Source organism: Theobroma cacao, chromosome 3 (genome assembly GCF_053813885.1).
Source record: "Theobroma cacao isolate CCN51 chromosome 3, ASM5381388v1, whole genome shotgun sequence".
Taxonomy (NCBI): Eukaryota; Viridiplantae; Streptophyta; class Magnoliopsida; order Malvales; family Malvaceae; genus Theobroma; species Theobroma cacao.
Genome location: NC_142641.1, coordinates 33,257,533 through 33,270,262, shown reverse-complemented (window position 1 = coordinate 33,270,262; position 12,730 = coordinate 33,257,533). Strand labels below are relative to the sequence as shown.

General features: G+C 32.5%; 1 protein-coding gene across 1 annotated transcript; it reads left to right on the top strand.

Moving 5' to 3' along the window:
• The first annotated feature begins 1,825 nt into the window (after nucleotides 1-1,825).
• LOC18604808 (UDP-glycosyltransferase 83A1-like) lies at nucleotides 1,826-3,463 on the top strand. Its single transcript, XM_088804928.1, has 2 exons — nucleotides 1,826-2,312; nucleotides 2,580-3,463. The coding sequence occupies exons 1-2, from the start codon at nucleotides 1,826-1,828 to the stop codon at nucleotides 3,461-3,463; spliced, it is 1,371 nt and encodes a 456-aa protein (XP_088661054.1).
• Nucleotides 3,464-12,730: the final 9,267 nt, after the last annotated feature.

The following is a 12,730-nucleotide window of genomic DNA, read 5'->3' as shown; positions in this document are numbered from 1 at the left end:
AACCAACCAATCTACTCGTTTGCTTATCCCTAACTATCAGAAGCTAGGTGAAACATGCATAAGGACTATTACAAATATAGGCCAAGAATTAAAGCAAAAAGAGCTATAAAAGTAGTGAGTATATACCATGGACAGGCAATCGCATGTATGTATCCGGATTCCAGCTATCATCTTGCTACCACATGCGTCCAAACTAAAAATCAGAAAATTTAGTTACAAGTACAGGTTGCTTTGTTATTTTCAAAAACAAACATATAGGTTAAGGAAAAAGCAATTAGAATCCAAAACAAGAACTTAACTTACAAAGCAAGATGGTAGAGCAGTGACAACATAGCCTTTTGTGCAGACAAAAGTGCATAGAAGATGATCTCACAAGAGAGTGATTTTATTAGTTTATTAAGCAATTGGAAATTAAACAGTAGCTATCAGTAGGGGTGAGCAAAACCAATTTAGACCAATTACTCACCTAAACCAAATACAATTTGGGTAAAATGGTTTGATCTAATTAGTCCATTGGATCAATTGGTCCAAAATATTTGGTTTAATTGGTTTTTTGGTCGATTCTCGGTTTTAAAATTTTTGGACCAATCCACCTAAAATACCAAACTAATTTTTTATATATTTATATATATAGTAATATATATAATATTTTTTATATATTAAGAAGAATTGATAGTAAACTTAATTAATAATATATTTAAAATATATTAGGGTATTGTATGTACGTATACAAATTATAATCATAGTAATTTAATATTAGTTATATATATTTATTTATTTATAAATCTGTATTAATATGAAATTACAAGTTATATATTTTAAATGATATAAGTTATATGTTAATATTATAATATATGATAGTAAATATTCTACATATTAATATGTTATAATTATTATACCTTAGTAGTGTTTCGTAATATAAAATGTTATGAATATATATATATATAATTGTATATATATATATATATATTATACATATATGTAATTTATACATAAGTATTACTATAATTTCTAATAAACTTTATTTATATGATTATGTTTAATAACTTTATTAGTTATCACCTTAGATTTTATAACATATTGTTTATAATTAGTTATTATTTATACAAACTTTGATATAAAACATTATAGCATATAAGTTATGTCATTAATTATATATATATATAAATAATAAAGTCATATATTATATATACATATATTTAATTTATACATAAACATTACTATAACTTATAATAGACTTTATTTATATGATTATATGAAACATTTTAATATATAATTTGTATCTTTAATTATATATATAATAATGTGATATATAATGCATATATTTAATTTATACATAAGCTTTACTATAACTTATAATAAACTTTATTTATATGATTACGCTTAATAAGTTTATTAGTTATCACTTTAAATTTTATAGCATATTGTTTATAATTATTTATTATTTATACAAACTTTGATAGAAAGTATTATAATAAATAAGTTATATAATTAATTTCATATATATATATAATTATGTATGAAGTTTACAAGTTTTAATATTGTAATTTGTAAAAAAAGGTGATAAAAAATTTGGTCTATTAGTTCAAAAAAGGACCAACCAAACTAATTCTATGTTTGGTCAGTTTGGTCTTCCTTTATATTTGGTCGGTTTTTTAAAAATGATTGGTTCATTTGGTTTTTAAGTATGGTGGACCAAAACACTCAATCCACTCGTTTGCTTACCCCTAGTTATCAAAAGCTAGGCGAAACATGCATAAGGACTATTATAAATATAGGCCAAGAATTAAAGCAAAAAGAGCTATAGAAGTAGTGAGTATATACCATGGACAGGCATCCGCATGCGCTTGTTATACCATTCCCAGCACAAGGACATGTAGCACCTCTTATGAAGTTGTCCCTCCAAATTGCTGCTCATGGAGTTAAAGTCACTTTTGTTAATACAGAGTTCATACATGAGAAAATTATGGTTTCAGTACCTGAAAAAGCTGAGGGGCGGAGCCTGATAAGCCTCGCCTCACTTCCTGATGGATTGGAATTGGAGGATGATCGAACTGATTATGCTAAGTTGATAGAAAGTGTACGCAGGACTATGCCAGGTTATCTTGAGGACTTCATACTGAAAATTAACCAGTCAAATATCAACGAGAAGATCTCTTGTGTTATAGCTGATACATCGGTTGGGTGGGCACTGGAGGTGGCCAAGAAGGTGGGAATCGAAGCTGTTGCAGTTTGGCCTGCCGGAGGACCATGCTTGGCCCTGGCATTACACGTTCCACAACTTCTTGAGGCTGAAATTATAGATCATGATGGTAAGAATGTGGAAAAATCTACATAAAGAAGTAGACTAAGTTTAACTTTCATTAGGCTGAATTTTTATATTTTCTTATTGTAATTTACACAATTCAACATTTATAATTTGAGAATAGCAAAGGCACAAACTGAAGAAAGATCAACTGCAGGTAAAGTTGTGAACTAATATTCATACCAATTTTTATGACTTCGATTTGATGATCAAGGAAATAATTAAAAGTGTCTGGGATGCTTTATCCAATTGGAAATCTTGATCTTCTCTATAGGAACCGTCATGAAAGATGAACCAATCTCGGTGTCAAAAGATGTCCCTGCCTGGAGCCGCTCTGAGATTGGATGGGGTAGCTCTGATCCAGTGATGCAAAAGGTTTTACTTGAATTTTATTCTATTGTCCCTGAGTATGCCAAATTTTATGACTGGATACTTTTCAACTCGGTTTACGAACTGGATTCAGCAGCCCTGAAATTGATTCCCAATATATTGCCCGTTGGCCCATTGCTTGCAAGTAACTATTTGGGTACTTTTGCTGGAAACTTTTGGCCTGAAGACTCAACATGCATAGAATGGCTTGATAAACAAACTTCAAGTTCTGTCATTTATGTCGCATTTGGTAGCACAACAATGGCAAACATGGAACAATTAGAAGAACTGGCACTTGGTCTTGAACTCACTGGCCATCCATTTTTATGGGTTGTTCGGTCTGACTTCATGGATGGATCACTTGCCAAATTCCCAGATGGATTCATAAACAGAGTAGCCAAACGTGCAAAATTTGTTGAATGGGCGCCTCAGGAAAAGGTGTTAGCTCACCCTTCGGTTGCTTGTTTCATGAGCCACTGTGGATGGAATTCCACCATGGAGGGTCTAAGCATGGGGATACCCTTTCTCTGTTGGCCTTACTTTGCAGATCAGTTCTGTAATAAGAACTACATTTGCGATGTTTGGAAGATTGGTTTAGGGTTAGCCAAAGGTGCAAGTGGAATCGTAACAAGACATGAAATAAGTACAAAGATAAAGACATTGCTCTCTTCTGATGCTATAAAGGCAAATGCGCTGCACATAAAGGAACTTGCTAGAAAAAGTTTCAATGAAGGTGGGTCTTCTTTCAAGAACTTCAACAACTTTATTGAACATATTAAGAGCCTTTAGACCTGGCTAATCATTTGAGGAGCAACATGGAAAGAAGACAGATTCCGCCAAAGCTGTAAACCCTAGATAATAAAAGTGTTGTACTTCTTGATTAATCTTCTTAAAGATAGTTGTCAAACTCTATCTAAAAATGAAGATGTAATAAATTGTCTACTACTCAGCAGTCTATAATTCCTTAGATTAACTTCATAAGTATGCTTTGATTTTCTCGGAGGAAGAAGAATATCTTTTGAAACTTATTTCACTTGCATTTCAGTTGTCAAGTACAAGGACGTATTTATAGTTACAATAACTGACTTTTAACATCTAGTTACAAGAGCTACAATTTAATAATACATACATGAACTACATTAATTCAAAATACATGAACAACTATATGCAAAGTGCCAACACATAATGAACTTAGCAAACCAAAAGACAAATGAACTTAAACATATAGGAAAATTCAAATTACTAATTTCAACACTCTCCTTTAATTTGAAATTTTCTTCAATCCTAAGTCTTGCTCTCAATCTACCAAAATCTTCAAACTTGAGAGGTTAAGTAAAATTATTTGCAACTTGATCTTTGTTGAAAGTTTGATCTAGAACAAGTAGAGGAAGAAGAGTTGAAGTTGAGAGGGAAGCAATAGAAATTTGAAGAAGACAATTGAGTAGGAAAAACATCATCGTTCCACCTTTACCAAATCCAAGAATTGTGAAACACTTTATTGGGATGCTGTCTAGTTTACTAGTTCAATGACTAAGTGCTATACGACTTGGTTATCTGTCGTTTAGATTTCTTGGGTTCTAAACAACTTCTTTAGCTAGTTGTTTTAGTTTACTACTTGTCTAGTTCATTTCTCTTTTTGTTATAGCTGTTGATGAGCACACTGTTTGAAGCTTTGATTTTAGTGTTTTTGCTAGCTTTGTTAGTTGTTTTTCGATTCTTGAGGCTACATCTTAGCATTGAGTCAGTTTTTATTTTAAGCACATATCAATACAATTTTTGTTTAATGAAAAGTGTGATTTAATTTACAACTTAGAATTGTTCTTTCTTCTTCTATTATATTCCTTTGTTTTTGACTTGATACTTTTCTTCTTCTCAGAAAATTATATATTTCTCTAAAAAACACAACATGGTATCAGATCAAGTTTTCTCAAGGAGCTTGTAATTTAACTATGATTTTTTAATATTTTTCAAATCAGAATGGCTACTGTGGGCTTGAGTGATGCAACACCTTTTATTTTCTTAGTGTCAACTATCCTTTTTGGGTAGTCAAGATGTGATCGTACTTAAAGGCATTCGATCTTTGGGAGGTGGCTGAAACTAGTGAGGTTCTAGTGTAGAGGCATGCTAATCCCACATTGACTCAAATGAAGCAACATAGCGAGGAGGTTGCAAAACGTAATAAGGTTCTCATCTGTTTGCAGTCAGTTGTTTTAGAGATAATCTTTGCCAAGATTATGAACTATGAAGATCCTAAACAAGTTTGGGATAGTCTGAAGGAAGAATATCAATGGAGTGACAAACCAGAGCAATGTGAGTGCTGAATATTTCTAGACAATTTGAGCTCATGAGGATGAAGGGAGAAAAATGTATTTAGGAGTATATAGATAAATTGTTAAATCTAGTGAATTAGCTCAAGCAGTTGGGAAAAGAAGTTAGTAACAAAAGAATGGTGAACAAGATCTTAGTGAGTATTTTAGAGAGATTTGAAGCAAAAATATCATCTTTGGAAGACTCTAAAAATCATACTTAGATCGCTGTAAATGAATTAGCTAGTGCTTTACTTGCTTAAGAATAAAGGAGAGCTCTCAAGTGTGAAGATGTCACGACCCGGAACCTCCCTAAGGCCCATGACAATTGTCGCAACGTCCTTGATTGACACTCATTATCCGGAATGCCAACCGGAACCCCGCAAGGTTTACATATCAGTTTCTTTCCTTTCCTGTGAGCAATCGTTGTTAAATATCGAGTTTTTAGAGAATATACACTATTTTAGATCAAAAACAATCAAAATAAAATTTTCGCCACACAAGGGTATTTTGGTCATTTTTTTCTCAAAAATTTTGAAACTAGCTAAAACGTAATATACAAGTACAAAACGCATAATTCATATTCAAAATGAGTTTAAAAGTCTAAAATCTTCATTTAAAACGAAATTACGGTTCTTTGAATATAATAAGAAAATAAAAGAAATATTAAGGAAAATATTCTATTTTCTTATAAAACAATATTTATAGAGTTATACTGAATAATTTTTATAGCGTAAAAGCTAAATAAATTTATACATACTGAAATACAGTAAGCCAAAATATTTAATTTAATTTACAATAACAAGAGGGCCCCCGAATAAACAAAAGTAAAGAAGACTGTGAACCTACGGTTTGGAAAATGCAGATCCAATGGTAGTCCTCGATGAAATCAGCTATCTACAGTCTATACTGAACCTGAAATGGGTGGAAAGGAGTTGGGTGAGATTTTACAATCCCAATGAGTAAACAGACATTATCATAAATATCTAAAGGCGAGTAAAATGGAGGCAAGTTTAAACAACAAATTTCAACCCATTTCATAATGTTTCCAATTTATTTCTTAAACCATAAAATATTTGTAATTTACCAAAACAGTTGTTAAGGCTTATGTCTTTTATTAAAACAAGGCTCAAGCCAAAACTAATTCTCGGGGATACCTTGGCCGAGGCATCTAACCGAGTCCGCCAAGGGTGTTAAAATATTCACACGTGAAACACATTTTTATTTTTAAAACAAGCCGTCCCTTGGCGTTGGCCGAGTTACACATTCACGTGGGGGTTCGACGTGAAGTGAGCTCTAATACTACCTCGGGAGTTACCCTCCTCGCCTCTACAACCGGAGTAACTATATAACTGGGTTTACCGTGCCCCTCTAATAGGCAGTCCACGAAAACCCGTCACTGCAGTGACTAACCAACCAATTTTAATAAAATTTCGACAGTATAACGTGGCTTTTATTTATTTATCCAGTCTGCATAGTAAAATCAACTTACATAAATTTCTCAAATGCACTCACAAAATATAGCCACATATACTCATTTCTCATAAGCCATTCCTAAGAAAATATATATTTTTCAAGTCAATTTGTAGCCTCCAATTACTCAATTTCATAATCAATACAATATATTTTTATTTGTCACATTTATTCCTAAAACATCAAAAATCCCGTTTTAATCTCGTTCTCATTTCATAAAATACATAAAGGGCATTTAAAATAAACTCTAGATAATTTACAATAATAATAAGTTTACTCACCGTTTGTACAAACTAAAAGCTTTCTAAGCGCCCCGATCACTACTCGTCGGGTACGACTTCTTTGCCTTTTCCGGAAGGCTCTCCTCCTAGACACATTACAAAAATTTACACAATTCATCACATTGATGCTAAATCACTATATAATTAACTTAAATCCTATACTAATGCATGGTATGAAATGCAATAGCCTAAAATGGCTTAAACGCGGTATTAACCTATTTTTGGCACTTTGCTCGATAAATTGCTAACGCGCTCCATTTTAGCTCTAAATCATCCCATTCTCTCTCCAACATTTCTAACCATTAAATATCAGCCAATAACCTTCTAAAAACAACAAAATCAGCTCACTCCCTTCCTTGAAAAATTCGGCCAAAAATGGGACATTAAGTCGGTTGATTTTCTACTTTGTTTTTCTATCACGTTTAATCGTTTTTCATCATTTTCTCTTCATTTTCCTTAGAATAAAATCAATTCATCATCATTGTACAGCATTGAGCATCCAGCCAAGAGTGGGTATTGTGAAAATTTAATGATTTCTTGCCCAATTTAATTTCTAAACACATTTAACTAACTAAAACTATCAATTTAACTAAAAATCAAAACCTAAAAATTTCAATTTCTCTCCCCTAGAATTTCGTCCAGCCCTTGATATCACTTTTTGATCTCTCTCCTCAAGCATGCTAAATGGAAATAAAGGCATAGGAAAGGTAGAAATCAAGCTAAAATCGAAAAATCTTACCGTTAGACGCATAAACGGTCGAAAACCGCGAATTTCCCTTTGAATTTTCTTGTTTCTCTTTGGTTTTTCTTTTTTTTCTTCCTTTCCTCTCTATTTCCTCTCTTGTTCTTCCTTATGGCCGGCCAGCACTTAAAATTTGGGTTTAAATGGGCTGACTTTTCATTAAAATAATATTATATCATTAAAAAATGCCACATGTCACTTTCCCATTGGCCCATTTTAAAAATTTCATCCATTTGTTTCCAAATTTTTACCATACACTTGTCTCATATATTCATAGCTTAGATAAAATTCTCAGACTCATCCAAAGTCTCGGTGGAGTAATTTTTTTGAAATTTACACTTTTGCCCCCGTAAAAGTCAAAAATTACATTTTTGCCCCAAAAATTGAAAAATTTCCCATAGACATATTTTTGATCCCTTATACTCATACCATTCTCCAATTTGTCAAATTTGATCTAAATTCTCTCAAAATCTCAAATTTTGTCCGTGGGTGGCAACATTACGATTTTGCCCCTACACTCCAAAAATCACCAGAATTAAACTTTTTTACTTCCTATCATTAAATTATACTCCAAATAGTTAATCTTGGTCAAAAATTTCACTCCATGATCAAGTTATTATCTTAGGTGGCAAAATGACGATTTTGCCCTTGAATATCAAAATTTCTAATTTTACCCCAAATGAACCCTCGAACTCCGAATAATCATTTTTAGTCATTCCTGGACTATAAAATATTAAATTTCATCCTACAATTCCTATTTGAACTAGTTCGAGGTTAAATCAATTTAAGTGTACCGTTAGGTACAATATCGGGTTTTGTCTATTCTTAGGTGCTTTTCTAGCGTAATAACATGCTACTCAATGCATGTATGTCATGACATGTATTTATAGGGTCGGGTTTTACAGAAGAACCCGTTGAAAATGCTTTGGTTGAAAAAACTAACGGGTTGAGGGTCAAGGGTGAAAGCTCAAAGAAGTTCAGATGCAAGGGAAGTAACTCTAGATAAAGAAAGCAAGGGAAGAAGTTGGAAAAATATCTTCTTTGCCTTAATTGTAAGAAAACCTAATCATGCTCCCATATATTGTTAGCTCAGGCCTAACTTGAAGTGTAGATCATGTGATCAACTTGGTCATGTACAAAAAAAGTTGCAAAGCCAAGAAAATCAATGGTGAGGAGAAAGTTGTTGTGGCAGAATAGACTGAAGAAGCAGATGAACTATTGTTCATGGCTAAAGAGAGAGCTAAGCCAAGTAAGAAAAATGTGTGGCTATTAGATAGTGGGTGTTCTCATTATCTTACGAATAATGAAGACCTGTTCTCGAAACTTGACAAAAGTTTTATAGCTCAAACTAAGATTGGAAATCATGTATGTTTGTAAATACTTGGGAGAGGTACTGTGGCAGTTGAAACCTTCTTAGGTAAAAAATACATCTCTAATGTTTAGTTTGTCCCTGAATCTGATCAGAATCTACTTAGTGTAGATCAATTAACTAAGAAACATTATGCATTATTGTTTAAGGATGAATTATGCACTATATTTGATCCTTATGGTGATGAGATATTAACTACGAAAATGCAAAATAACTATTACCCTTTGAACTTAATTGAAGTTGAACATGTAGCCTTAATTTGTGAGTGAAGATGATGTTATCGAATTGTGGCATAGGAGGCTAGGTCATGTCAATTACAAATCACTAATGAAGATGGCTACTGATAATTTAGTTGAGGGGTTACTTAATATCAGCAGAATTGAAAAAATATGTCATGTGTGTCAGTTTGGAAAAGAAAGCAGAAAGCCTTTTCCAAAGCAAAGGAGTTAGTATGCAAAGTATAAGCTTAAGTTTGTACATATTAACATGTGTGGACCTATGAGGACACCTTTACTAAGTCACAATAAGTACTATATTGTGTTTATTCATGATCTGACTAAATTTAGTTAGGTATATTTTTTGAAACAAAAATTAAAAGCATCGAGTAAGTTTAAAATACAAGCTAAAAACTTTTTTGAAAGGAAAATTAAGACTTTAAGAGTTGATAATGGCTCAAAATATATAGCCATTGAGTTTGAGAAGTTGTTGGCTAAGCTAGGGGTGAAGCATAAACTTACAGTAGTATACAACTCATCAAAATGGGGTGTTAGAGAGAAAGAATAAAATCTTAGTGGAAATGGCAAGATGTTTGATGTTTCAAAAAGGTATGCCTAAGGTATTTTGGGTAGAGGCTGTTAATACAGCTAATTATATTTTAAATATGGCTTACACTAGAGTTTTGTCAAACAAAACAGCTTACGAAATGTGGTATAAACATAAACCTAGTGTTCACGTATGAAAACTTTTGGTTGTGTGTGTTATGTAAGGATTCCAAAAGAGAAGAGGTCAAAGCTTGATCTTAAGTTTGTATTAGCTATTTTTATTGGCTATAGTGACCTTTCTAAAGGTTACAAGTTCTATGATGTAAAGTCAGAAAAGATTTTTATTAGTAAGGGTGTGAGGTTTAATGAAGGGCAAAGTTGGAATTGGAATAGTGAAACTGTGTAAGATTTTATAGATGCATTTTATAGTACTAATAAGTAGGTGCAAGGTGGAAATTCTGAGTTAGATAACTTGGAGGATGAAAACTTGGTTGTTAAAGGCATTAGATCATTGGAAGACATCTACAGTAGATGTAATTTGGCAATAACAGATCTTACTAGTTTTGTAAAAGCTTAAATTGATGCAAATTGGAGGGTTACAATGGATACAGAGGTGAATATGGTTATAAAAAATGGAACTTGGGTGTTAGTGGACAAGCGAAACAATCAAAATATGATTGGGGTCAAGTGGGTTTATAGAACAAAGCTGAATCTTGATGGCTCAATCAATAAATACAAGGCAAGTTTGGTTATTAAAGGGTATGCATAAACTTATGGCATTGATTTTTTTGAGACTTTTGCACTAGTTGCTACACAAGACACAATTAGGCTTTTGAAAGCTCTTTCAGAAGATATTCCATTTAAATGTCAAGTTAAATTTTCTAAATAGAATCTCAAAGGATGATATCTATATTGCTTAGCCTAAAGGGTATGAGGTAAAAGGTTCAGAAAATAAAGTGTGCAAGTTGGTGTAAGCCTTATCTGGTCTCAAATAGGCGCTTAAAGCCTGTTATGAGAGAATTGGTGATTACTTTAGAGGTGGGTGATTTATTAGTTATTATAATAGATACTGAATACTTACAGGGATTCAAAGCACAGATGATGTTAGTGTATGAAATGATAGACTTAAGCTTAATGACATACTTCCAAGGAATGGAAGTTCAGCAAAGATCTGGACAAATTTGCTTGCATCAGTCAAAATATGCTAGAGATTTACTAAAAAGGTTCAGCATGAGTAATTGCAAAGCTGTATACATACCACCTACTAAGGGGAGCAAATTTAGTAAGAATGTCAATGTAGCCAAAGCAGATGGTTCAATTTAGAGAAACATTATTGTTTATTTGTTGTACTTATCAGCAACAAGACCAGATATGATGTATGCTAATTGTCTTTTGTCAAGGTTTATGCAAGCTCTTTCCTTGGTGCATTACATAGTTGCAAAGAGGATTTTAAGGCATGTGAAAGGCATAGTAGACTTTAAAATGGTGTATTTGAAGAACAACAATGGTAAGCTTCAAGGCTTTATTGATAATGATTGAGCAGGGTGTGTGGAGGATTTAAAAAGCACTAAGGGTTTCTGTTTTTCCCTGGGAAATGTTGTGTTTACTTGGGCTTCAAAGAAACATGAGATAACGGCTCAGTCCTTTGCTAAGGCTGAGTATATTGCCACTTCTATAGCTGTTAACCATGCCAAGTGGTTAAGAAAGGTGCTATCAGATCTTGGTTTTAGTCAATGCTAAGGTACAATTATACATGTAGATAATCAATCAACTATTGTTATAGCCAAAAACCCTATCCATTATGGCTACATGAAACATATATAGGGTGAAATTTCATTCTATAAGGGATGTTGTCAAAGAGCAAGAGATTGAGCTTAGATACTATAAAACTAATGATCAGTATTCACTAAAGGTCTCAACAAAGAAAGGTTTGAGTTGCTTCAAGCAAGGTTAGGTGTGTACCAGGTTTTAGATCAAAGAAGTGTGTTGAAAGTTTGATCTAGAACAAGTAGAAGAAAATGAGTTGAAGTTGAGTAGGAAGCAATTTCGTTCTTTAAGGGATGTTGTAAAAAAGCAAGAGATTGAGCGTAAATACTATCAAACTAATGATCAATATTCACTAAAGGTCTCAACAAAGAGAGGTTTGAGTTGTTTCAAGTAAGGTTAGGTGTGTACTAGGTTTTAGATCAAGAAGGTGTGTTAAAAGTTTGATCTGAAACAAGAAGAAGAAGAAGAGTTGAAGTTGAGAGGGAAACAATAGAAATTTAAAGAAGTCAATTGAGGAGGCGAAAACGTCATTGTTTCACTTTTTCCAAATCCAAGAATTGTGAAATGCTTGATTAGAATGTCGTTTAGTTTACTGGTTTAATGATTAAGGGCTATACGACTTGGTTATTTGTCATTTAGATTTCTTGGGTTCTAAACAATTTCTTTAGCCAGTCGTTTTAGTTTGCTACTTGTCTGCTTCATTTCTTTTTTTGTTATAGCCGTTGTTGAGCACGCTGTTTTAAGCTTTGATTTTAGTGTTTTTACTAGTTATGTTAGTTGTTTTTCCATTCTCGAGGCTAGATCTTAACATCGAGTTAGTTTTTATTTTAAGCATGTATAAATACAGTTTTTGTGTAATGAAAAGAGTGATTCAATTTTCTGTTTAGAATTTTTTTTTCTCTCATATTCTTTTGTTTTTAGCTTGATGCTCTTCTTCTTTATAGAAAATTATATACTTCTCCTAAAAGCTCAACAATCTTGAGTCTTCATGTACTTGAACTTCACTTCCTTTTTGACAATGCATTCTATAATGCACTAATACCTTGTATCTATGTACTTGCTTTGATCATGAAATACCAAACTTTTAGAAAGTGTGTTGAAGTTTAGTCTTTGTTTCAATACTCCACTTGGTGTAAAGATATCAAATTTGGAATGAAGAAGAAGACCTCATCTGCTGCTCACAGAGTCATTTAAAAGACCTTTTGTTTATTTTAAATTTTTCTATTGTTTTGTTTTTCAATTAGGCAATGTGTTAGCCTTTGCACAATTGTAGCAAAAGATAGCTAACAACCTTAATGGTGCTGCACCTTTTGTTATGCTACTTTTTCTTTATTTTTAATGTTTTGTCTATTTCTTT